General features: G+C 37.9%; 1 protein-coding gene and 1 pseudogene across 4 annotated transcripts; one reads left to right on the forward strand and one right to left on the reverse strand.

Moving 5' to 3' along the window:
- Positions 1-659: 659 nt before the first annotated feature.
- Positions 660-25,576, forward strand: MDM2 (MDM2 proto-oncogene). 4 transcript variants are annotated; one of them, XM_054580080.1, is made up of 12 exons: positions 731-894; positions 1,462-1,599; positions 1,703-1,787; positions 5,340-5,414; positions 5,737-5,870; positions 8,632-8,681; positions 11,313-11,380; positions 11,504-11,600; positions 12,599-12,759; positions 16,726-16,881; positions 17,504-17,581; positions 22,195-25,576. In XM_054580080.1, the coding sequence occupies exons 3-12, from the start codon at positions 1,707-1,709 to the stop codon at positions 22,768-22,770; spliced, it is 1,476 nt and encodes a 491-aa protein (XP_054436055.1). In that variant the 5' UTR covers positions 731-894; positions 1,462-1,599; positions 1,703-1,706; the 3' UTR covers positions 22,771-25,576. The 4 variants fall into 4 exon arrangements, with proteins under 4 accessions (XP_054436053.1, XP_054436055.1, XP_054436054.1 ...); XM_054580078.1 differs by lacking the exons at positions 731-894; positions 1,462-1,599 and adding an exon at positions 660-721; XM_054580079.1 differs by lacking the exon at positions 1,462-1,599.
- Positions 15,577-15,986, reverse strand: LOC129075869 (60S ribosomal protein L27-like; annotated as a pseudogene).
- Positions 25,577-26,038: the final 462 nt, after the last annotated feature.

Genomic DNA, 26,038 nt, shown 5'->3' on the forward strand with positions numbered 1-26,038 from the left:
AGGTTTGTTCTTTGTATGTTTGTTTATTTTTGTTACTTTTTAAAAGCCAAACCGAATTATCCTTGAATGATGTCAATTGTGACCAATATTAAGAAACATTCTTTTCTAGTAGGCTTTAGCCTCATATATGAACAAACCAAACATTCTAGAAGCATAAAATGAAAAAAATAACTGCTTTTTATCCTACCAGTCTTTTATTTCTGTAACTAAAACATTTATGTGCATCCGTGTACAAAGACTATATTGTTCTATTTTTACTCGTACTTAAAAAAAAATCTTAAAATAACTCATTTATGTACAACTCCAGCGGATGGCGGCGTGCGCTCACCGTACCGCACAGCTGTTAATTTTGGTTTCTTTTTTTGGTAGCGCAGTTCGATACGCATTTGCCCGCAGTTTCCACCGCAGATGGTGTAAACAAAAGAAACACAAAAAACAGCTCAACGGAAAAAGAAGTCCCTAGCATTCCGCGCCAAACCAGGCGGTGGTGGGCAGGGCCAAACCTCCAGCGGGAAGTTGTGGATGGGGCTGGCCGGTCCCTGAGCCAAGCGCCCGGCCCCACCTGCCAGTGCCGCACTGCGATCCCAGACCGCCCCCTTCGCGTAGGCAGACGGGCCCAACACCCTTCACCGGTTGGTGCAGGCTGGGGCTGTGGATCCCGGACGCGCGCGCACACAGAAGCCCGGATGGGTCGCCACTTCCGGCGTGGTCCTCTCCAGCGGTAGGGGTCGCTATTTGGGTCCCCCTTGTCCTGCTCGGTTCCTTTTGGGGCATGTGCGGGCCTGTATTTCTGAAAGGGAAATGGAGCAAGAAGCTGAGCTTGAGGGGCAGCTTTAAACCCTCTGACCTAGGTCTTGCTGCTTCATACGTCAGGAGCCACCGCCTCTAGACATTGTAAGTTCAAAGGCCCCATTGGCCCGGGCCCGAGAGTAGAATAGTTGCCGAAACCTTTGGTGGAGGGCTGCCACGCACCCTTGAAAGGAACTAAGCAGCCTTGGGGGAATCGCTACCCAACTCCAGGCGCGGAAAACCCTGCGTGGGGAGGAGTAGGTATCGGCTGGGAAGCGCGGGAGCAGTTCTGGGTTGGCGTTGTGACTTGGGTCCCCCAGCTCTTTGTCGTTTCCAGCCTATTACCTGCACTCCTTCTTTGTCATTTCGTGGTGGGGGGTGCAGAACACATGCGTTTCTGGAGGTTTTGTTGGAACGAGGCCAGCTTGTTGTCGCCAAGGTTTCAGGCCCGCGCTCCCGGAAGGGGGTGGCGGGGCAGGGGTGGGCTTTGTGGGCGGCTCCATAAAGGTCACGTGGGCGGGGCTGTGGCGCCCCTAGCCGCCTGCAAGCCTGGGGTTGGAATAATGACAGGTGTATGTTCCGCAGCCAATCTGAAGCGGGCACCGAGTCTGGGCGAGATTGGGCTGGTTCTCTGGGCAGGTTGACTCAGCTTTTCCTCTTGGTCCGGTCAAGTTCGGACACGTTCTGAGTCTGCAGAAAAGGAGCTAAGCCCTGACTTGTCTCCAGCTGGGGTATTTAAACTGTGACTTTTGCCAGCTGTATTCACAGCTGTGGTCACAGGTGTACAGCACTCTTTCTGTAGTGATCCAGGTAAGGGCTCCCTTGCTAATGACTTTAGTTTTAGTAAACGCGTTATTATTTGAAGGTATTGTTATAGGTTTTTATTGTGTTTTATTTTTTTCTCTATTCATAGGCAGATGTGCAATACCAATATGTCTGTGTCTACTGATGGTGCTGTAAGTACCTCACAGATTCCAGCTTCGGAACAAGAGACCCTGGTTGGTATTTTGTCTCAAAGTGTAATTTTTTAGAAAATTTAACTTTATGAGGTGATCAACTAAATTCCGTAGACAGCCCCCCTCCCCCAAAATCATAGCATGATTGGTTCTTTAAGTGAAATTATATGTACGCGGGCTTAAATTCTGCTACTCAGGTATAAGTGTGTAGAGGCAAAGTTAACTGTCAGAAACAGTATTTTCTTAGCTCTTTAACAGGGTTTCAAAGTGAGTTCCATTACATTCTGAAGCATGGATGCTGAAGTTTATTAAGTGACAGTTTTTTTCTATTTTGACTCGTTAGTATTTAACTTTTTAAATGGTTCCGAAGTCACAAAAGTAGTTCATGCTTGTAGAGTTTATGCATTACAGAAATGTAGAAAGTAACAACTGAAAGTTCTAGTTTTTTGACCATGTCTGTTAGATTTTTAAAACTATATATACCCATATATACACACACGTACATGAATTTTAATGTTATTTTCCTTTTCTAGTAAAACTAAATTAGAGGTACATCTATGTCAAAATTACAGAATTGTTTTATGTATTTATTTTTTTAAAAATTTTGAAAGATTTTATTTATTTAGTTTTAGAGAGAAGGGAAGGGAGGGAGAAAGAGAGGGAGAGAAACATCAGTGCATGGTTGCTTTTTGCATGGCCCCCAACTAGGGACCTGGCCTGCAACCCAGGCGTGTGCCCTGACGAACCAGTGGCCTTTCAGTTCGCCGGCTGAGCAAAACCAGCCAGGACTGCAAAATTGTTTTTAATAGCATGGTATGTCATAACAGTATATCATATAACAAATTTATGCCTTCACTAAGTTTCATTTGCCTTTAATTTTTGAGTATCAAAATAGTGCTGCTTTGTACACATATCCTAACATGTTTTACTTGAGTATTTCTGTAAGAAAGATTTTTATAGTAGAACTCTGGTCTTAAACTATATACATACTTGATTGCTACTCATAGCTTGCTAGCTCACCAAAAGATTGTAACAGTGTAGGACTAAAAAAATATTAATGCTTTTCTTCCTACCTTCTAAGTTCTTATGCCTGGGCTAAGAAATTAACAGATAAACAGGAGAAAATCAAAGTTTTAATACATGGGCATTGGGAATTCACATAAGCATGAAAATTCCAAAAACAGTGAGACAACATTGGATATATAAGATATTTTTGGACAAAGGAGAAAAGGCAGGACTGGGTAATTAGGTTTCAGAAGTGAGAATGGGCAGTTTACAGGTAGTTGAGGAAGAGTGGAGAACACATTTAACTTTGAAAGAAAATTCTTACTAGGCAACTCAGAAACAATGGGACACGGTATATATAGCTACCAGGACCTTCCCCGAAAGCCCTTGTATTTACTACACTTAATTCAAATTAGGCTAAGACTACATTCTATGATCACCTTCCTGAAGCAGTTTTTCCTGTCTGAATCTTTTGGGTAGGAAGGAGAGTGGGGAGGGTTGAAAAATCGGAGTCTTTGTTTCTTTTTTTTTTAAAGATTGTATTTATTTTTAGAGAGAGGGGAAGGGAAGGAGAAAGAGAGGGAACCATCAATGTGTGGGTGCCTCTCACCCGCCCCCTACTGGGGACCTGGCTCACAACGCAGGCATGTGCCCTGACTGGGAATTGAACCGGCGATCCTTTTATTCGCAGGCTGGCACTAAGTCCATTGAGCCACATTAGCCAGGGCATGAGTCTTTTGTTTCTTAATAAACAGCTTAAAATCAGTGTCCCAAAAAGCAGCTTCAGGGTAGCAAAATTTGGCTCCCCTGAATTTTAGTCTAGTTGACTGGTGTCTGGAGTACAGGTCGTATATTTTTCTTTTTTTAGCAATACCTATCACTGTATGGTGCTTGGTAGAAGCTCAATAAATGTTCGTCAAATAGGTAATTGAAATGGAGACCAACTAAGAGGCAGCATGATATAGTAGGAAGAAAATGGTGGCTTGTAATTGAAGAAAATAAATTGCAGTCTCAGATGGCTGTTAATGATCTTGTCACGTTGGTTTGGCTGTTTAAATTCTTCTTTCTTCAGGAACCTAATCTGTAAAAGAAAAAGGTTGGAAAAAGGCCCAACACTAAAGATTTGTTTATTTGTCCTGGATTTCGTCATTTAGTTTATAGGAAGCTCTTTGAAGTATTGTCAAATGGGGAGCGCCGCCTCACCCCTGGTCTGGGCGGCAGCTGTCGCGGGGGATGGAGCGTGTCGCGGGGAGCGCGGCGCTCCGGGATCTGAGGGTTACCCTCCTGGGCCAGCTGAGATGGGAGAGGGGGCGCTGAATCCCGCAGAGTCTGACCTAGGAGTGTCACGGATGGAGGGGATGCGGGAAATAAACACGAGTCATCGCAAACACTTCTCTGTTTGCCAAGAGAGGGGCATGGCTCTTCCCCCTAGTGGGGAAGGTCCCAAGACCCTTTGTTCAAAGGCTTTTATTGAAAGGGTTGTCGGTGGGGCTAGGTACCAGGAATGCACAGGTTATCTCATTACATCAGTATGTTAATGTTTACAGAGATAATGTTTTGACGAAAACAAATGGCAGGAGCACACCCATTTACATGGGTCCCAGAGGAGACTAGTAAACAAGAGAGATGACTAAACAGGAGAGTATAGTAAACACAGGAGTGCCGCAGGGTCTAGGGTTAGGGTCTGTGAATAATGTACATTTTCTTCCCAGCATGAGCTGGCTATCATCTTTTGAGGGAAAAACAAAGGACACTTTAAAGAATTTACTTTTAGTCCTGATTTCCCCTGGGAACCGCCAGATCCAGTTTAGGGCTGTCTCCGGTATTGTTTCGAGCCTGAGCCAGGTGAGGGGAGGGAGCTGCCAAGAGACAAGGAGACTCCTTTCAGAGAGAATGAGGACTCCGGCCATGTCCATGCCCAGCGGAGGGCTGTGTGCCTTTGTGCCCTTTCTCCATGTCCTCCAATTCCTTGTCTGCTGCCCATACCGGCCGGTATCTGTCTTAGGTTGTTTCTCCTCGTGAGAATACTTACCTGCCATGGATCACCAACCATCACAGGGCCGAGCAGGGTGATGTGAGGAAGACAGGGGCTGTGCCCCTGCCAGAGGGACAGGTTTCGTCTCCTCAGTGGCCCGTTTTCCCAAGGCCTCCTTGATTATTTCCAGCCTTGGGATCCTCTTGCCTGTCGTCGGGGTTACAGTTCCTAAAACCAGACAGGGCGTTTCCCAACAGAATATTCTATTTATGTCTGAGTTTGTAAGGTAGTAAGCAAATAACAGAAATAACTGGAGGAAAAAAAGTTTTCACTGCATTGGCATGGATACTGCTTTTAGATGGCAACTCTTGGCAGTACTTGCATAATAATTAGGTCCCAGAATTTTTTTCAAACTTCCTAGACAGTCTATGATAATCATTTTATATAGCCTATTACATTTAGTGAAAACATTATATCTTATTTTTTTGAAGTATAACCTAATAAGATTGTTAAATATAGTCTGCTACCTTTATTGAAATTATGGACATATTTGCAATGGGGCTTATAGTTCTGTAATAATTTTGGAAGTATAATAGCAACTCTGTTTTTTATAGGTTAGACCAAAGCCATTGCTTTTGAAGTTGTTAAAATCTGTTGGTGCACAAAAAGACACTTACACTATGAAAGAGGTAAGCTTAACTGAGAGTTATCGAGATAACTAATGTCTTACTAGCATTCTGCTGCCTTTTTCCTTCCATATGTATAGTACCTAGTTTTGTGGGCAGAGTTAAGGTCTGAAAAAATACATTTTAACTAAATCAGAAGCAATGTCTCTGCTTCCATCAAATTAAAAGGAAAAGATTTAAAAGCAGCTTTTTAAAGGGTTTTTATTCTAGATGGTTGTGAATGTGGTTGCTGGTTGTTTAACCCTCTTCAGATAAATGTTATTGAATGTGTTTGAAACTAACATTTAATTTTCTTTAATGCTTAGAAATCATATTTCTATTTCAGGTTATATTTTATCTTGGCCAGTATATTATGAGTAAAAGATTATATGATGAGAAGCAACAGCATATTGTGTATTGTTCAAATGATCTTCTGGGGGATTTGTTTGGAGTGCCAAGTTTCTCTGTGAAAGAACACAGGTAAATTCTTCATTTTAGTTCATTGTAAAAAGCTAGCTGGGAAAACCTTTCTGTTCGACTCCATTCTCATTCTCTTTGGTCAGAAAAAGATTGTTATAATATATATAAAAGATGCTAAAATTTAATTTCTTAGCAATATAGCATATTGTTTGAGAACCTGAGTTCTAAAATCTTAAAAACCTGGGTTTCAGACCTAGCTCAGTCATTTATTTACTAGCTGTGTAATTATGTAAATTGACTTAATCCTCTCTAAACCTTAGTTTCTATCATTTATAAAGTAGAAATAATATAAATACTTCATGTGGAGGTTATGAAAAGACCTTGTGCAAAAAGCATACTGTTTGGCACATAGAAAGTATTCAAATATTAGCTATAGTTACTGAATATTAAAAAATATTGCAGTCTCTTCCAAAGTTTTTTTTTTTCAACCCTGTGATAAACACTTAAATTTGAGCTTTAGTTACCTTGGAAATCCTTTTCTTACTTTTTTTTTTAAAGATTTTATTTATTTTTAGAGAGAGGGGAAGGGAGGGAGAAAGGAAAACATCACTGTGTGGTTGCCTCTTGAGGGCCCCCTTCTGGGGACCTGGCTCTCAACCCAGGCATGTGCCCTGGCTGGGAATTGAACTGGCGCCTCTTTTTTTCGCAGGCTGGCACTCAATCCCCTGAGCCACACCAGCCAGGGCTGGAAATCCTTTTCTTGTATACCATTATGGTACTTAATCAGCTGAATTTAATTCATGTAACATTTTGGGAATTATTCTACTGTGAACTGAAGACTTTTTGGTCATTCATACCGTACATTTGAAATCTTGTCCCATTTGGTTTATCTCAGTCTATATGGGGGCCTTAGCATTTATATCTTAATAAATGGGGTGAATACTTTTCATCTGAAAGAATTAAGTAAATTCTACTTGTGTTTAATGCTCAATAATAATAAAGCTAAAAGGATGGTACTTAAATGGGACATCTGTAACTTTAAAACAACTTCATTAATATAAGCATAATATAAGTTTATTGTTAAACATTAAGAAAACATGGAAAGCTGAGAACAAGGATAATTGACTATAGTTAGTCATTGAAAGGTATTTTTTACCTGTCATTTTTATGTAATGTGCAGATGTGTGTTTTGACCTCGTTGTGAACATAATATATTTAATTTTGTCCTGCTTTTTTTTAAACCTTTATTTAAAAAACTTTTTTAATCCTTACCTGAGAACATTTTTTTCATTGCTTTTAGTGAGAGAGGGAGGGTGAGAGAGACACCCTGTGAGAAAGAAACGTCGATTAAACATTAATTGGTTGCCTCCCACATGCGCCAAAACCAGGGATCAAACCAGCAGTCTAGGTGTGTGCCCTGACCCGGAATCGAACCCTCAACATTGGCATGATGCTCCAACCAACTGAGCCACACCACTCAGGACTCATCCTCCTACATATTTTAACACACAAGCATCTTCCATTGAGAAAGTGCTTTTGTTTAATATTTGTGTATATTATCATTTTACACTTGACCTTGGGCTATAAGCTTTAATTTTATAAATTTAAGAAGTAACTAGCCCTCCTGTGTAGCTTGGTTAGAGCATTGTCCTGATATGCTCAGGTTGTGGGTTTGAGTCCCGGTCAGGGTGCATACAAGAATTAACCAATGAATACTTAAATAAGTGTAACAACAAGTCAATGTTTCTTTCTTTCTCTCTCCCCATTTCCCTCTCCCTCTCTCCCTTCCCCCCCCCATTCTCACACCTCCCTTGTCCTCTGTCTCTAAAATCAATAAAAAATGTAAAAAAAGAAATAATTATCAGTGATTTTGCACCATTTGAGTACTGAATATTCTGATAATGTTTTGAGGTGTAATTTATGATATTAAAATTATCTTTGACTTGAATTTTTGTATGCTGAGAGGTTACACACTCACTTGGAAAAAGGATATCAGTAGGAATATTGATTTTTGTGAGCTTAAGGAGCTGTATCATCAGTCCTGAGGGTAAAAAGAAATACTTGGGTTTGTCACTTCCCCCTTAACCTTGAGAATTAGAAATGATATCTTGTGACCAGTAAACATTCTCTAAAATCATTAGTTAAAAAAAATACTGTGACATCAATGAATGCTGGAATAAGTGAATTGTCTTCCTATTAGGATGTAAGTTCCATGAGAGAAGAGATTTGGTTGTATTGTATTCGTTTCCCCCAGTTTCTAGAACAGTGATTGGTATGTAGTAGCTTCTCAGTCTGTATTTATGAAATGAATGAATACTGCTTTATCCTTAATACATTTTAAGATCAAGAAAGAAAATCCATTTGATTACGGGTCCCAGGTTAATAAAGTCAAAACGATAATTAAGTTTCTATAGTGGGTTTTGTGTAACACTACTTTTTTAGGTAGTCTACTTCTAAGCACAGAGCTTGAAAATTTCTATTTGAATTAAAGTATATACAGTATCCTGCCTTCTGCACTCATACCCATTCTCTGGAGTAATTTGGTAAAGTCCAAACAAGGCACATTTCAGGAAAGAGACATAAAATCTTTCAGCTTGAGAGACCTTAGCTATTGGAAAAAGTATCTGTATGTAATCATTCTGCAACTAATTGTGGTGCTTTTTTAAGATTTAGAAGCTTCATATAATGTGAATGCAGTGATATAAAATTTGGTTTGCAAAAGAATTTGATTTGTTTATAGTAATTCATAAAGTCTGATTAAGTCCAGTTTAATACATCTTTATTTTAAAATGTATATTTCTTCTTGTTTTCTCCCTTTAAGGAAAATATATACAATGATCTACAGAAACTTGGTAGTAGTCAATCAGCAGGGTAAGTTAATTTTTGAATACCATAAACATATATCGTAAAAATATTTTAAAGGCATTTGTGCATGTCCATTCATTTTATAATTGAGAGTCTCCTTAACAGATGCTTTAGTTATATGTTTACTTTTAATGAAATAATATAAATTTAACAGGAAGAAATATATATGAACCAAACATAATACTAAGGTTCAGTAATACATATTTACTCTATATAAGGTTAAATGTCCTGTTACATCAGCTTAAGCCTTGGGATATTAGAGTTAGAATTTGTTTGAAAGGTAGATCGTTTTCAATACCTCCTGCTTAATAGAGATGTAATCAAACCTGAAATGTACCAAAAGGCTTGGGTAGTTGAAAGGTAGGACCATTTGAAAGGGTAGGTATTTTTTTGTTTTTCGTTTTTTGACTTTTGTGAGAGACAAAGCTTTGCTTACAAGTTTGTTTAGGTAAGTGGCATTTTACTTTTCTACCCTTAGACTTGTCCTTAACTGGTTATTTTGGGGTCACTTATCCCTTTAATAATCTGACCAAAGTGCTGGGTTCTCATTCCAGAAAGATACACACATATGGTGGTATGCTGGTAAATGTTTAACAACCCACTGTCCAGCGGGAAAGGCCTGATTTGTAGTAGCTGCTGGTTTCCACGGCATAAATACTTTTACCATGGCCATTTTCAGGCTACAAACATACAGAATTGGGAAGAAATGTGCAGTCTGTTTTGAGTGATGCCAGGAGCTAGTTCCAGTACACCACAGATTTCTGAAAGCCCGTCCTAGAAAGTCAATTAAGAACTGTTTTCAGAAGCTTGTTTACTTCCCAGGATGAACTGACCACTCCTTTTTGCTCCCACTATTCTGTATGTAAATTTTGTTATATTGTTTTGTTATAATAGTTTATATTTCTCTTTTCTGTACGCTCTTTAGGTCTGCATTCTTCATCATATGCACATGCGCACAAACACACACATGCAGTACAGTGTTTTATTAATGTGTTTAGTAAATATGTTGGATATTTATTCTTCCAAAGTTAGGATTTAAGATGCAGAAAAGGGCATCACCATCTGTCTTATCCTGGAATAGAAGTGATTATTAGTTTGGTGACTCTAGTGTTTTACAAAGCTCTTTATGAAATCAAATAAAGGCAAATAAACAACTATAGTATCTGTAATAGTATTTTCAGTTTTCTGAAGTATTTGTGATATTCATTCTTTTACATAAACTTTGGTAGAATTTTGAAATGAACAAAAAGAATAAATAAACTTTGGTTGACTGCAAGGGAAATGTTATGAGTGAGATGGTAACTTGTAGATTACTTAGGAAAAAAACATCCTGAATTTGTTTTAGGTTTCAGTTGAGTAGCATTAACTTCAGAACTCAGTGTTCTAAACCTGGTCGTACTTAGTGTTGTGTTTTGTTTTTTTTTAATTACATCTGTTTTGTAATATCTAGTATATTTAAATAAATATAACCTATGTATATGTACAACTTAAAATATACAATACCTTTTTGTCTTAATATAAAGAAGAAATAAACTTATGAGAATGTATAAAATTTCAAATAGTTAATGCTCAGGTCTGACTTCTTTGTTAGGTGAAAATGTCTTAGAGGGAGCAGTAAAGTGCGTTTGATTATGTTCTTTGGTAACTTCTATATCTGGAACTTTGACTTTTTGAGCTCTCTGTTTACACATCAAATTACAAACTACACTCACCGACCTGAATGAGTTTCATCCCCTTCAGTTCACTATCTTCCCATCCAAATCTGTTGTCTGCAGTTTCTGTCTTAGGTAAAATCTTGGAATCCTTAGCTCCTTTCTCTCTTGCCTGGTATATCAGACACCCTGGTTTTTACCTTTTTAATTTCTTCCAAAATTGATTTTTTTCCATGCCTTAGTTTAGATTTTAATACCTTTTCATTTGCATTATTGCAGTTACTATCTCATACTGGTTTTCCTGCCTCTGCTCTCTTTTCCTTCTATTTTGCCCGAGTGATTTGTCATTCCTGTCCTTAAAATACTGTTTAGTGAGGAGTTCCTTGTTGCTCTCTGGATAAAATAACTTGCTTGTACACTAGCAAGTCACTTTTATCTCTTGGATCAAACATTTTCATGGGGAGTGGCTGTAGCAGGGCTGTAGGGGAGATTCTGAAGGAGCCGCTGGAAAGGGTCTGTTGAAGCAGGACTGCCTGCGTGAGTACTCCTTGCTGTTCACATCCTCTTGCTGTTCAGTAAGATACACAGGACCCTCTGCGATCCTGCGATTCCCGTAGTTCACCTGCAGATGTTTTTTTTTAACGCGGTGTTCCCTCGGTCTGGAAATGACCTTTCCTAATCCTACTTCTACATCTTAAATGGAAACTTTCCTGATTTCTGGTTCCTCAGATGCTGCCTGGTCTCTACCAAATAATCATTGCTCTTCTTTACCACTGATTTATCTTACACTTGTATTGTGTTTGCTGTACCTTATAATTATTCTTATGCATTTCTATATTAAAATTGCATGATCTTATTTACATCTCCGGAATCTGGTACAGGGATGGCACCTGGGAGACACATGTTTAATGTTTGTTGAAATGTTAAATTGTGTAAGCAGTCGCCCTTTCTTAGTTTGTGCTTTTCTGTTTTTATTTTCTCTCAGAACCATCTGATTCAGGCACGTCTGGGAGTGAAAACAGGTGTCACCTCGAAGGTGGGAGTGATCAAAAGGTAATCTTGAAATTAATTTATTCTGGTATGATTCTTGAAAATGGGGAAGCTTATTAAAATTAGAAATTAGCTTTCTGGTGTTACCAATTAAGTTTGTGGGTCTTTTTTTCCTTTAATTTGTAGGACTCTGTGCAAGAGCTGCAGGAAGAGAAACCTTCATCCTCAGATTCGGTTTCTAGACCATCTACCTCATCTAGAAGGAGAACAATCAGTGAGACGGGTATATATGAATATTTAATTGTCATTTTCAAACAATTTTTACTCATTTTCTAATGAAATTAGTACATTTAGGCTTACTGAAATTGTGCCTTTTTGGTTAGATGAATAAATTTCTGTGTTTCATTTTCATTTTTATGTGATTTATTTGGTTTAAAAATTGCTTTCTTAGCAACATTTTTCTGGTTGACTGACTACAGCAAGCACGGTTTATTGTGCTCGCTGGATTTTATAGTTAGCTGGCTCTCTATTCAAGATAATAGAGGACAAGGATATAAACTCCGGTTTACTCATTATTCCTAGTTACCTTAGCAGTTAAAATATTTAATTGTTGTTAATGTGATAAAACATTAGTGAGTTTTAAAATGGTAAATAAATAGCATCTTAGAAATAAATATGAGATAAAGAAAATAGCTGAGCATTTTTGCAGAGAAAAGACAGTGGAGGAGAAAGCCGTTGTCTAATCAGAAGTCATTGTAACTAAAACTATGAATTGAGTGAAAGAAAATCAGTGAAACAGAATAGATAAACCCATACTAGAATCTTGTATATGAGGGGAGTAAGGGCAGAGCATGTCTTACAAAATACATGGGACTGGAACAAAAGGTTAGTTATTGGGGGGGGCGGGGAGTCAATTTATATTTGTAACTTATGCCAAAGTAAATTCCAGATGTACCTTCTAAGTATATTAAACATTTTTGTATTTTTTCACAGAAAAAATTTTGTATCTTAAGAGTTGCTGTGACAAATCCTAGATTGTTTGTTTAATACAAGCTGTGGAAAGATTAAATTGTGACTTACTGGAGATAATGTTCTGAAAGAAGCTTGAAAAGCTTTTTAAAATAGTATTCTGCTATTATTGTGCAGAGCCAATGAAAGAGTGTTCACTTTTGAAACAGTAGTTTAATTTCATTAGAGCTAAGTTTTAGTACAAATGACAGCTCAATTTCTAAATAAATCTGTGTGGCTATTTAATTATCTTGTTCTTCCTTACATATCCAGAAGAAAACTCAGATGAATTACCTGGTGAACGTCAAAGGAAGCGCCACAAATCTGATAGTATTTCCTTTTCCTTTGATGAAAGCCTTGCTCTGTGTGTAATAAGGGAAATACGTTGTGAAAGAAGCAGTAGCAGTGAATCCGCAGGGACTCCATCAAATCCGGTAATTTTCTTGTTTAAATAAAACATGACTTATTTTAATTAGACTTAGTTTTAAAATCTAATCTTGGCAGTTCTAGTAAGCATTCAGATAGAATGCTCATGTATGATACGTGGTTGCTGCTATACACAGTGATAAAATAATTTTTTCTTACTTTTTTTTTTTTTTTGAATTTTTATGAGTTCATTTAAGCCAAACTGATGGCATATTCCAGGGAGCAAGATCTCAAATGTGCTTGGTAAATTTTTTTTTTCAAATAAACTTATGTAGATCTTCCCCAACCTAACCCTAGGTTTGGGGGAGAATGATGTAAGATAGTGGAGTTGCATTGGGGTGTGCTGGTAATATTAGTAACGACATTAATAGCTATTAATTTCACCCTACATATTGGAGAATTTTGTGAGCCACTGCTCCAATAGTAAATTCAAATAAATTGGAGTATAGTCTGAGGGTTTAGAAGTTTTTTTTTAAATAACAAAAATTAAAATTTGATTCAGTTAGATATTTTAGGATTTTAAGGCAAATTGGTCGAGAATTTAGAATAAAAATATGTATTTTTAGTATAGTTGTCAGAAAATAAGTTGGCAGAGTCTGAGCTTCACATTTGCCATATGTAGGTCTAGATATCAGGAAGATCTGTTTACTTATGCAGTGAAATGCAGTATATTATTGCATGGATGAAAAATATTGTAGTTTTGAATAATAAAAATTCCAAAGTATTAGCCAGGAATAAAATTCTTAAGAGATGTCACTGAAAGAAGTTTTTGCTACCAAGAGGACTTGACAATGTGATATTTTTTCTTGTCATGAAATACTGGTCTTTGGAATGTTATTAAAATTGGAACATTTATTTGTGATATGGCAGTGCCTCATGATCAGTGTTCTGGATCTGCACGATCCTTTTTTATTTTTCTAGAAGATATGAGACTGAACCAATTGTGATAGTAACCCTATTCTTTTTATGTGTTCTTGTTGCATGTATTATCTTTATTTTTCTCTTCCATAACAGTGATTTTTATGGCTACAGATATGAACTCTACAATTAGTATTTAATAGAGGTGTTACTTATGTTGGCCACTAGATGGCAGGAGGAGAGCAAATTTATTCAGTAGATAAGTGTCAGGTTCTATTTGGCACTGGGGATACAGTAGTCATCAAGGTAGATATGGTTCCTGCCCTCATGTTGATGTTGATAGAACATCAGCAGTTAACAAATAAAACATTTAGTAAATGCTATGAAAAAATACAGACTCTTGAAAGCAAATATATGTGATCTGAAGATAGAATCCAGTAAAAAAAAACTTGACATATATACAACCTTCATGTTTGGATTTTATTCCTTGCAATCTCCTGCTAAAAATTTTTTTTAATTTTCTTTTTCAGAATTCTAGTTAAATTATATTTAAAGTCCTTGTTCTTGCTTTCCTCCTGGAACCACTGCCTGTTATCAAAGCCATGTAGAGGGAAATCTTTGTTTTTGTTTTTTGGTTACTCGTATCCTAAAAATCCCTCTCTGTTAGAAATCTTGTTTTTTAGTCTAAGTCCTTCGTTGTAAAAGGTTTCAGTAGGGCAAAATTTTTTGTTTGTTTGTTTCATATAAGAGTGTTACAGTTATCATTTGGTGTCATCATTCACGAAGTTGTAAATGGAGTTAAAGGAAAGTGCATTTCTCGTTCATCTTTTCAGTTTAATAAACTTGTGGAACTTAAGCTACATATTCTAGGCTCTCTACCAGGCAGTTTACATGATATCTAATTTATCTTCTCAGCTGCCCCAACCTTTATAGATGGAAAAACTAAGAGGTGAGGGTTTCAAATAACTTATGATCTCATAATAACTGTCACAATTAGAATTCAGATAAAATTAGGGATTTCTGACTTAAAAATTTAATATCTTTCCAGATAAGCCCATCTGATGCTTTTTAAATATACAGTATTTAAAGTTTCTGGGTCATACTTTTTTGAACAGTAGCCAGAACTTTAAAAACCTTTTAATATTGCTTTCTTCAAATACTTTAGAACCAGGGTGGACAAACTTGTTCTGTGAAGAGCCAGGTACTAATTATTTTGGACTTTGCAGGCCATAAGGTCTCTGTTGCAACTACTCAATTCTATTGCTATAAGGCAAAAGCAGCCATAGATGACAGGTAAACAACTGGGTGTTGCTGTGATCAATAAAGCTTTATAAAAGTAAGTGGGTGGTGGGCCAGTTTGCTGACCCCTGCCATAGGGGATGCTTTCTGAGATGTAATTTTTCTTGTGATTTACCCCGTTAGTCCAAACTTAGTGTGCTAAAGACTAATCAATTGAAATATCCATTGTTAGGTTACTTCATTAAAAGTGTTATAGCTTGGCTTTTGAATTTAACCTCATTGTTTGACAGAACCCTCCTTAGGAGTTAGAACTGCAACTTGACAAATGCTGCTTTTACCACTGCTTTCTTAACCTCACTGTAAAAAAACAAAACAGTATTATGACTTTAGTGGTTATAAAATAATATAGTTTGTTTTAAAAAATGATAGAAATTTATTAGAGATCATTTAAGTCAAATTCCTTTTATAGATGAAGTAGCTGTGGCCTTTACAGGTTAAATCTGTCCAAGGTTTAATCGCCACTTAATGGCAAGAATAAGAACGTATGTATCCTGATTCCTACTGAATGGACTTTTTCTAGTTGTAGCCTTCTGCTTTGCATATGTTCCTACCCTTACCCATTGACAGCAATTTCTAAGACTGAAGATTTTATTAGGCTCTTAATGCTTTTCTTTTTAAAAAATTTCTAATAACGGAAACAAAAAAGCCACATCTAAAACCACAGCTTCCTATTTGTTCTTGCTGGTCTTGTGCCTCTCTTCAGCCTTGCCTTTGGCCTCCATCGGGACTTGTGTTTCAGAGCAGGATCTCTAAAGACTTCCTCGTTGATGACAGTTTTGTCCGAAGGTATATCCAGAGTACCTTGTGGGCATGAGCGATTGTAATTTATAAACTTTAATGAAAGACTAGCTCTTTGACCTCTTGGCAGTTTTCTTCTTGCCTTTGGCAGCTGTCACTTTGCAGGGATAACAGTCAATTCCAGCCACCAGAGCATTGTTATAGGGGCAGTCTGGGGTCCTGTTCTTCACGTTGACCATTTTGCGTCCAGAGTAGCATGTGCCAGGACCAGCACTATCTTCCAGGCTTTCATAAACTTGCCCATTTCTACAGTAGGTCTATAGCAGGAAGGAAGTTCTTATACTATTAATTAGAGACCTAAAATGAGGAATCACATGATCAGGCACAGAATTTTTTTTCTGAAAATTTTTTGAAAAAGTTTTCAAAAAATTTCTGGAAGCTCTTCCAAAGAAATTCTCAAAGTTCATTATAAAACAGAAATCTCATAATTATTGCTTTGTAGTAGCTACTAGCATTCTTACCAACCTGAAGATACAAAGATGATTAAGACATGGTCTTAACTCTTAAAAGTGTGCATAATTATGTTTTGCATAATTTATGTGGGGAGATATAATAAATAATATCTAAGTAGTAAAGATAATAGATTCAGGGAGCTCTTTTAGTTATGATTTGACAGAGGCTTAGGCTAAAAAGGGTGAGCAGGACTAAAAACTCATTATTGCAGTTACAGAGGGAAGTGGAAGTTGAAGTGCCAAGCTTGGTTTAGGAAACAATGTAGATCTGACTGATAGTTAATATTTTTTAGGGGAGAGTGTCTTGTTGGGGAAAAGCTAAAAATGTTAATATAGTCAAACTGTATTGTGCCTAGAATACCAAGTAGATTTGGCCCTTTTCCTTAATGTAATGGGATTTTGAACAGGGAAAATAATGTATTGAATAGTAATGACCTAGAATCTTAATCTAGTGTCAGTGTGCAAAATAGAACTAAGGAAGAATTAGAGATACAGGATGTAATTTAGGAAGCTGTTTCAGAGGCCAACAAATAATGTTACAATGTCACTTTTTCCCCTTGATTTTAGGATCTTGATGCTGGTGTAAGTGAACAGTCAGGTGATTGGTTGGATCACGATTCAGTGTCAGATCGATTCAGTGTAGAATTTGAAGTCGAGTCTTTAAACTCTGAAGATTATAACCTTAGTGAAGAAGGACAAGACCTCTCCGAAGAAGATGATGAGGTAGTTTTTTTTCCTCTTAACTGTATTCTAAAAATTTTAAATTATTTTTCATATTTGTTGATTGATGAGATTGAAATGATGCATTCAGATTTTACTTGAAATACTTGAGCTTGATATATTCAAGTTAGAATATTGTTATGTGAATTTGAGGCTTTGTAGTTCCTTGTCTTATTTATATTTTTATAAATATGCCAAAAAGTAAGTAGGTCTTAATGAGCATTGCTATAATAGTCTGCTGGTTTTAAAAAATATTTAATTCAGTTCCCCTCCGTTAATATTAATTTACTTTTTACAAAAGTAAAGCATGCATGTCGTTGCATAAAATCACGTAGTATCTCTAGATTTGTTGCCTACATTTCTGGCTAACTCATTGTTATTTAATACCTCCATAGTTATAAAATAAGATGCTAATATTGAATTTCTTCCTTTATTCATTTTAAACACCCTGTCTGACTTTTTACCATGGTCGCTCAAGATTTCACTCATCTCCATTTCTCCCTTTTATACATCATTGATTTGAACTTTGTCTCAGAATTTCTAGATGGTTATATATGCTATTTGTTTAGGACTTACTGCTAAGAAGCCTTCCTGGTTGAAAAAAATAGTGGATTTATTTTACTAGGTATATCAAGTAACTGTGTATGAAGCAGGGGAGAGTGATACAGATTCATTTGAAGACGATCCTGAAATTTCCTTAGCTGTAAGTATGTATACATCTGTATTTTACATATATTTTTTAAAGATTTTATTTATTTACTTTTAGAGAGAGGAAGGGAGGGAGAAAGAGGGAGAAAAACATCAATGTGTGGTTGCCTCTTGAGCACCCCCTACTGGGGACCTGGCCTGCAACCCAGGCATGTGCCCTGACTGGGAATCGAACCCAGGACTTTCTGGTTTGCAGGAAAACACTCAACCAACTGAGCCATCCCAGCTAGGGCCATTTTGCCAATCTTGTGGAATATAAACATTTTCATAGTATTTGTATTAGAATATGGTAGGATATGCCATTAAAGAAATCAGGACTTAAACTTTGCATGCTTCATTGGGTTTCTGAGGTATTGGAAGTATTTTTTAAAACTATTGTATTTATTTATTTTAAGAGACAGGGGAAGGGAGAAAGAAAGAGAGGGAGAGAAACATTGATGTGTGGCTGCCTCTCACACGCTCAAACCAGATACCCAGGCTGCAACCCAGGCATGTGCCCTGACTGGGAATTGAACCTCAGACCCTTTGGTTCGCAGGCTAGCACTCAGTCCACTGAGCTTTACCAGTAAGGGCCTGAAAATTTTATGAACTGAATATTTGCTTTAATTTTTGTTAATGTTGCCTTTTATATTTGAATAGGAAATTTCATTTTTCTTTCTGAGTTGGAAACAATTATCCAGATGCAAAAGTGAAATTGTAAACTTTAAAAAAATTTTTAAATCATTTTTATTTTTCAATTACAGTTGACATACATTATTATATTAGTTTCAGGTGTACACCCCAGTGAATAGACATTACATAAGTTATAAGTGATTGATTATCCTCATAAATCTAGACCCATCTGATAGCATGCAATGTTATTGACTATATATTTCCTACTCTGTACATTACATCCCCATGACTATTCTGCAAAAATCAATTTGTACTGATTAATCCCTTCACCTTTTTCACTTATCCTCAAACCTCCTCTCACTTGGCAACCATCAAAATGTCATATATATATTTGTTTATTTTGTTTTTTACAATCAATTGTTGATAGGTATTTATTTCCATTTTACTGTTCATGTTTTTAATTTAGGTTTACATAACTGATTTTAGAGAGAGAGGGTGAGAAGGGACAGGGAGAGAGAGACAGACATCGACCTATTGTTCCACCCATTGATGCATAAACTGCATGTGTCCCGACCAGGGCTTGAACCTGCAATCCTGGTGCACTGCGATGATGCTCCAACCAATTGAGCTACCCAGCCAGGGCTGTTCATACTTGATCCTTTTTTTTCTTCTTTTTAACAAAGACCTTTTAACATTTCATACAATATTGGTTTGGTGATTATGAATCCCATCAGCTTTTTTTTTGTCTGAGAAGCTCTTTAGCTGTCCTTGATGCTAAATAATAGCTTTGCTGGGTAGAGAATTCTTGGTTTTACTTGCTTTTCATCATTTTGGATATTTCTTGACAATCTCTTCTGGGCCCTGTAAAGTTTTTGTTGAGAAATCAGCTACCAGTCTTAAGGGGGGGCTCCCTTGAAGGTAACTAACTGCTTTTCTGTTGCTGCTTTTAAGATACTCTCTTTGTATTTAAACCTTGGCATTTTAATTCTGATGTGTCTTGAAGTAGGCCTCTTTGAGTTCATCCTGTTTGGGATTCTGCATTTCCTGGACTTGTATGTCTGTTTTCTTCGCCGAGGTAGGGAAGTTTTCTGTCATTCTTTTTTCAAATAGGTTTTCAATTTCTTGCTCTCCCTCCTCCTCCCAGCACCTCCATGATGCAAACGTTGGTATGCTTTTGTCCCAGAGGCGTCTTACACTATCCTCATTTTTTTGGATTCTTTTTTTCCCTCTTGCTCTTCAGATTTTTTGCACTTCCTTATATACCAAATTGCTGATTTGATTCTCGGCTTTATCCATTCTGCTGTTGATTCCCTGTAAATGATTCTTCATTTCAATTAGTATATCCTTCATTTCTGACTGGTCCTTTTTTATGCTATTGAAGTTCCCACTAAGTTCATTGAGCATACTTATAGCCAGTGTTTTGAACTCTGCATTTAGTAGATTGCTTGTCTACATTTTGTTTCTTTTTTGGAGTTTTGTTCTGTTCTTTCATTTGGGCCATGTTTCTTTGTCTCCTCATTTTGGCAGCCTCCCCATGTTTGTTTTCTATGTATTAGGTAGAGTTGCCGTATTTCCCGAGCTTGGTAGAATGGCCTAATGTAGTAGGTGTCCTGTAGGGTCCAGTGGTTCAGTCTCCCTATTCACCTGAGCTGGGCTCTCCAGGTGCACTCCCGTATGGGCTGTGTATACACTCCTCTGATAGTTGAGCCTTGATTGCTGTTAGCATGTCTATGGGAGGAATTTATGCCCAGTCTGATCAACTGAGAGGACTGGGTGTGACTGTCTTAACTCTGACCACCATGATGGATCAGCTGTGCAGGGACTCACCCCATAGAGCAGGACTTACTTCATCAAGGCTCTGGTGCCTGCTGAGTCCACCCCTTGAGTGTGTTGCATGTGGTTGGGTGGTGATGCTTCAGCATGGTGTGAAGATATCCACTGGGTACACTGGCTCTGGGGCCTCCTAGGAAGGTCAGTCCAAGGTCAGCCACTGCCTGTGTTCTGCTCTGGGCCAGTGGGCATGAGCTACAAAGTGGTTTGTAGATAGGTTCTACTTGTGCTGGGCTTGGAGGTGCCCAGGCGAAGCCAGGCTGAAAAGTAAGGCTGGCTGCGGTTAGTGCTGGGCCTGGGGCCACTTAGTGAGAGGTATGGGGAAAAATAAGGCCAGGTGCTGCTTGTTTGAGAGATTTTAGGAAAATCTGAAGCATCAGCCAAGACAAGCCATTAGTATGGAAAAGCCACTGGAAAGAGCTTGGGTGGGTCCAAAAGTTAGGTGTGGCAGGGCTTTAGGGAATCTCCAGGGTGGGGTAAACAGTGTGAGCCAGGTTGATGGGGACTCAGGTATGGTGTCCACCTCTGGTCTCTGTCAGGGGAGGGCTGATCAAAGGAACAGTGTCCTCTGCCAGCATTTTTGTCTAGGAGAAAGTTGCCCCCCCCCCCCGCCCCCCGCTCTCACCCTGATGCCAGGCAGTTCAGTTTCTCTCTGAATGTTTCTGAAACCTTTCAAGCTGTTGTCCCAGCATTGTAACTCAGAGGGAGTGAGCTTGAATAAGTCTGTGTACAGGCTCTTTAAGAGATACTGCCTGGCGTACCAGAAGCCCTCTCTTTCCCTCAGCCTTAATCCCTGCTGGTTTTTACAGCAAGAAGTTATGGAGACTTTTCTTCCTGGCACTGGAACCCTGGGCTGGGTCCCTTTGCCCCTGATTTTTATCTGTCACATGCATGGGTGTGACACCTCCCATGTCTCCAACCCCTCCTACCAGTCTTGATGTGGCTTCTTTAATTCCCTGCTTGTAGGACTTCCATTGAGCCAGGTTTCAGGTGGTTCTGAATGATGGTTCTGTAGTTCAGTTGTACTTTTGATGTGGTTGTGGGAGGAGGCCAGTACCACATTTACAACTATGCTGCCATCTTGTCTGAAAGGAAAATTGTAAAATATTTGAAATTTTTTTTGCTCTATTAGAAAATAACTCAAATAACTAGACTCATTTGATGTCAAGGTGAGTGAAATGTTTCAGATGTAGATCTTGCAAATTTTTGAACTTTTTCAAGCACCACCAACCCTTGATATTATAAAACCTTTGTATGTGGTTTTATCAGTTAAAACAAATCTACTTCAACAACTCGAAAGAACTGATGTGGGAGAATGAATCTTCTCCATTCTTCTTGCTAATGTCTTATGTCATTTGTTGGGCAATTTAAAAATGGTTACATTATTCATGGCAAGATAGGCAGGACCTCTTCTGGCAAGTGTTACATATATAGCATCCTCAGGTAAGAACCAGGCTTCAGTTAAGGCAAGGAGAAAAGGATATGTTCAGTAGAGGCTGGAGATGTGAGGGGAGTTTCTTATCGATTGCGTGGTGGAAAGTTTAGGGAAATAAGTTGAGATAAGGTAAAAGCAATGAGCAGTTACAGAGTTGAGAACTCAGGAAAGGATAAGCAAGTAACGGGCATGCATTTTGGATAGTGACGAGGATGACAGATTACAGCTGGTGGTGATTGCTGAAGAATGTTTTAGCATTGCGTTTGAGAGTGAAGTTAGAGAACACTCAGCTGAGCCCTGGTTTTAGAGTGCTTCCAAGGGGATCTGTGGCAGATTGAGCAGTAGTTTCATCTAGATTGATTGGTTGGACTATGGACATGGTATACAGGGTTGAGCCTTTATGGAAATGGAGTGTGTACAGTTCTCATTACAGAGTAGAAGATCAATTCCACAGCACTTGCTTCAACTTGCTGATCCAACTGTACATCCATCTGTGTATTCCAACTGAGAATTTTATAGGTTCATGGTTAAGCATTTAGCTGGAAAAGAACACTTAAAATTTCATATTTGAGGGAAGACTGTTTACATGTTGACTGCTTTATAGAAAACATGAAATGCTGAAACCTGAGCTGTGTGATGCATTTTACCTTAGACATATTAAAGTTGTTAATGTTAATATGACTTAGTGATTACAGGATTATGAAAACTAACTCTCTTTTATTTCATCAAAGGACTATTGGAAGTGCACTTCATGCAGTGAAATGAATCCTCCCCTTCCATCACATTGCAACAGATGTTGGGCCCTTCGTGAGAATTGGCTTCCTGAAGACAAAGGGAAGGAAAAAGGAAACATGCCTGAGAAAACTGAACTAGAAAACTCAACACAAGTAGAAGAGGGCTTTGATGTCCCGGATTGTCGAAAAAATACAATGAATGATTCCCAAGGATCATGTGTTGAGGAAAATGATGAAAAGATCACACAAACCTCCCAATCCCAAGAAAGTGATGACTTTTCTCAGCCATCAACTTCTAGTAGCATGATTTATAGTAGCCAAGAAGATACCAAAGAGTTTGAGAAAGAAGACACACAAGACAAAGAAGATATTGTAGAATCTAACTTTCCCAATAATGCCACTGAACCTTGTGTGATTTGCCAAGGCCGACCTAAAAATGGTTGCATTGTCCATGGCAAAACAGGACATCTTATGGCATGCTTTACATGTGCGAAGAAGCTGAAAAAAAGAAATAAGCCATGCCCCGTATGTAGACAACCAATTCAAATGATTGTATTAACTTATTTCTCCTAGTTGACATGCTTATTTAAGTAGGATCATAGTTGTGATCCTACTGACTCGTATGCCCAATTGGTGGGGCCCTTGTCCTGTGGACCTGAGTGTCATGTGTTTGATTTCCATTCTCTACACACCTAGGTTGTGCATTTGAACCCTGGCCAGGGCACATAGGGTAAGCACCCAGTCGATATTTCTCATATCCATGTTTCCCTTCCTCAATAAACACATCCTTAGGTGAGGATTTAAAAGAAGAAGAAAAAAAAGTGCTGTGGTATTTGTAACACCACATACCTCTGAACATGCTGTGGATGGATTTGAAGATAGCCAATATTCTCATTGGCGGTGTATCACTTCTGCCTCTGATAAGATCTTTTAAGAAAAAAGTCCACTTTGACTTCTTTTTATTTTACCTTCTTACAACTGTATGGATACCACTTAGTAATAGAAACATTCCCTCCCCCAAAAAATAATTTAAGTAGGACATTTAAATGTAACTTATTTAGTACCTTTCATGTAAAAAGTTTGTGAAAGATTTAATTACTTAAATTTTAGATATTATTAAACTTGTCAATCCTTAGTTTCTCTGTTCTTTCAGAACCTTGTAAAATACTCTATCTAGATAAAAAAAGAAATTGGTAGTTATATTTTAGTATGTAAGTAAAAATGTTCGTTATTTTCCAGCTTCTCCAGTGTAGTGAAGAATAGATGGTAATGATGTCAGTTTGAGAAGTCTTTGAGAGGAACCATCATTTACCCACAGACACAACTTTTTAAGACCAAGGCATCTTAACGTGTGTATCAGGCTCTTTTCTGCACCTAATTTCAGGATTTGGTGCAATCTCTTGGCTAAATTGAGAACTTCTATGACACTTTGAAATGCCTTTGTGACCTGGGTTTTGTGGTTCCTGGAAGTTACTTAGGTTTCAGACCTTTGCCTAAGGCCAGTTTTAGAAACCAGTGAATTCACAAAGTAATTTGAGAAATGTAATAAACAAAAGGACATTTTAAACTAGTTGGAAATGTTCCAACATTGCTCTAAATTGTCCAGAAATTTTGCATCACTTTAAGAATGGTAGGGTCTGATTCTAAAATATCTCAAACTGCATAGATTAACATCTTGATTTATATTTAATTATGAATTATCAGCAAAATAGTGAAAATAGACATTTTGATTGAAGGTCCCAGTGTTTTATTCCCACTTATGATAGTTGTATACACTCAGGTGAGGACAACTTATTAAACTTTAAGACAATAACCACACACATGATCTACCTGATATACATATGTAAAAAAATAAATAGCTGAAGCATTTATTAGCCAAAGAGTATCCTCAAATACAGTAAAGCTATATTAATTTGGGACTTATAATACTTCAAGTATAGAATTAAGGATCTTTTCTGAGGACAGTAGTAAAAATTAGATCGGGTATATTAAGGCAATGATTACACTATTTATAAAATATTCAGATCTTTCCAAATGATCTCATCATGCCTATACGTTACTAACGTAATTTTTTTTTTTAAAGATTTTATTTATTTATTTCTAGGGAGATAGGAAGGCAGTCAGAGAGGGAGAGAAACATGGATGTGTGACAGATAACCGACTGCTTGCCCTTCGCACACCTCCAACTGGGCACCTGGCCCAAACCCAGGCATGTGCCCTGACTGGGAATTGAACTCATGACACTTTGGTTTGCAGGCTGGTGAGCAATCCACTAGCCACACCCATGAGGGCCTGATATATATTTACTATCCATTTGTATACTTAAATTTTTTTTAATAAATGATTTACTAAATGTTTAAACATTTAGAATTTAGAACGTTTAAACAAATGTTTAGAATTGTTTTAAGAATGTGATTATTGGATTTTACAAACACTTTAAATTTTCCCATAATAATGAGTTTTGTTAAAATAGATACCGTAGTTGAATATCATCTATTTGTGTAATCAAAGGTACAAGTCTGAATGTGCTTGTTTTTGGAATGACCATGCCTGCTTGCTTTCAAAATACACGTTGAGAGCCTCCAAGGCTCTCAACCTGATAAAGTTGAGAGCCTCTAAGGTTCTAAGGTCCACTTGAGGGTATCTTAAAATTTAGTAGAGCTGTGAAATGCTTTGCCCCCTATCCAGTTCACTTGTGTTAACCACATTTCAGGTTGTCGTAAGTGGCTTCTCAATAAGTAATAGGGAACTGCCTTTCTGGAAGGGATGAAGCCCAGACAGGGAAGGGAGTTACGGATAGCTAGCCACTGTACCACTTGTCAGCATGAAAAATCCCTATTGTAATTGCTTATAATTTCTTTGTGTCATCTACAAAACTGCATTCCATGGGACCAAGAACATCTTGATTGTGGTACACAAACAGGTGCTCAAGAAGAATTTATTGAGTGGCCCCTGGCTGGGTAGCTCAGTTGGTTAGTGTTGTTCTAATATGCCAAGTTGGCGGGTTCTGTCCTGGGTCAGGGCACATAAAAGAATCAACAACCAATGAATGCATATGTAAGTGGAATGACAAAATTGATGTTTCTCCTTCAATAATTTATTGACTAAATCAGAGCACTGGGACTTGCTTGAGTCTTGACTGGCTTTAAATCAGGAGCTTGTGTGCCCCCAGACTAGACCAGGGTTAACTATTGGCATTATTTAGTTTCAATTTGTATTTTTAGTAAGGGTTCCAAAGACTGGTTAGTGGCATGTCCGTAGGCTTGTGGTGATATCTGCAAGTTAAATGTATTGTGAAGAGTTTGTGGCTGCACTTTCTGGTGGTTTGGATTCTGAATTGGGTTTTGATTTAGTATTTACAAAAATTTCTTCATCTTAAAATATCAGTTGTTTAGAGTGTGGCTATATTGCCTAGGATATAGTCAGTTTTCAATTATATGATAGGGAATTTGTAACATTTACAAATTATGCTTTTAAAAAATATACGCAAAAGTACCAGCCCATTAGAAGGTGCTCAGAGTGTTAAATATGTTAAACTGTAAAGTGGACTGTAAACAGGATCTAATAACCAACAGAGGTTCGATCCAACGTGGCAGAGGTGTAAGTGAAACCTACGTTAACCTCCTCCCAGGACCAATCTGGAATTAAACTGAATTGTAGAGAAATTTGTTGCATTGCGCTATAGGGGGGCCGCCACCACGGGGGAGCGCTGCAGAGAGCGCAGTGCTCCCTGAAACCTGAGGGAAACCAGTTGGGGCCAGCTGAGGTGGGAGCAGGCTCTGAAAACCCGCAGAGCCTGTCCTGCAGTTGTTACGATGGGGAGAAATAAACACAAAACATC

This window comes from Pteronotus mesoamericanus, unplaced genomic scaffold (genome assembly GCF_021234165.1).
Source record: "Pteronotus mesoamericanus isolate MK-2021 breed Mesoamerican mustached bat unplaced genomic scaffold, CSHL_Meso_final contig_56, whole genome shotgun sequence".
In the NCBI taxonomy this organism is placed as follows: Eukaryota; Metazoa; Chordata; class Mammalia; order Chiroptera; family Mormoopidae; genus Pteronotus; species Pteronotus mesoamericanus.

Coding starts and splice junctions, on each gene's coding strand:
- MDM2 (XM_054580078.1), top strand. CDS start 687: ATGGGTCGCCACTTCCGGCGTGGTCCTCTCCAGCG. Junction 722..1,702: donor CGGCGTGGTCCTCTCCAGCG/GTAGGGGTCGCT, acceptor CTCTATTCATAG/GCAGATGTGCAATACCAATA. Junction 11,381..11,503: donor AAGGTGGGAGTGATCAAAAG/GTAATCTTGAAA, acceptor TTTAATTTGTAG/GACTCTGTGCAAGAGCTGCA.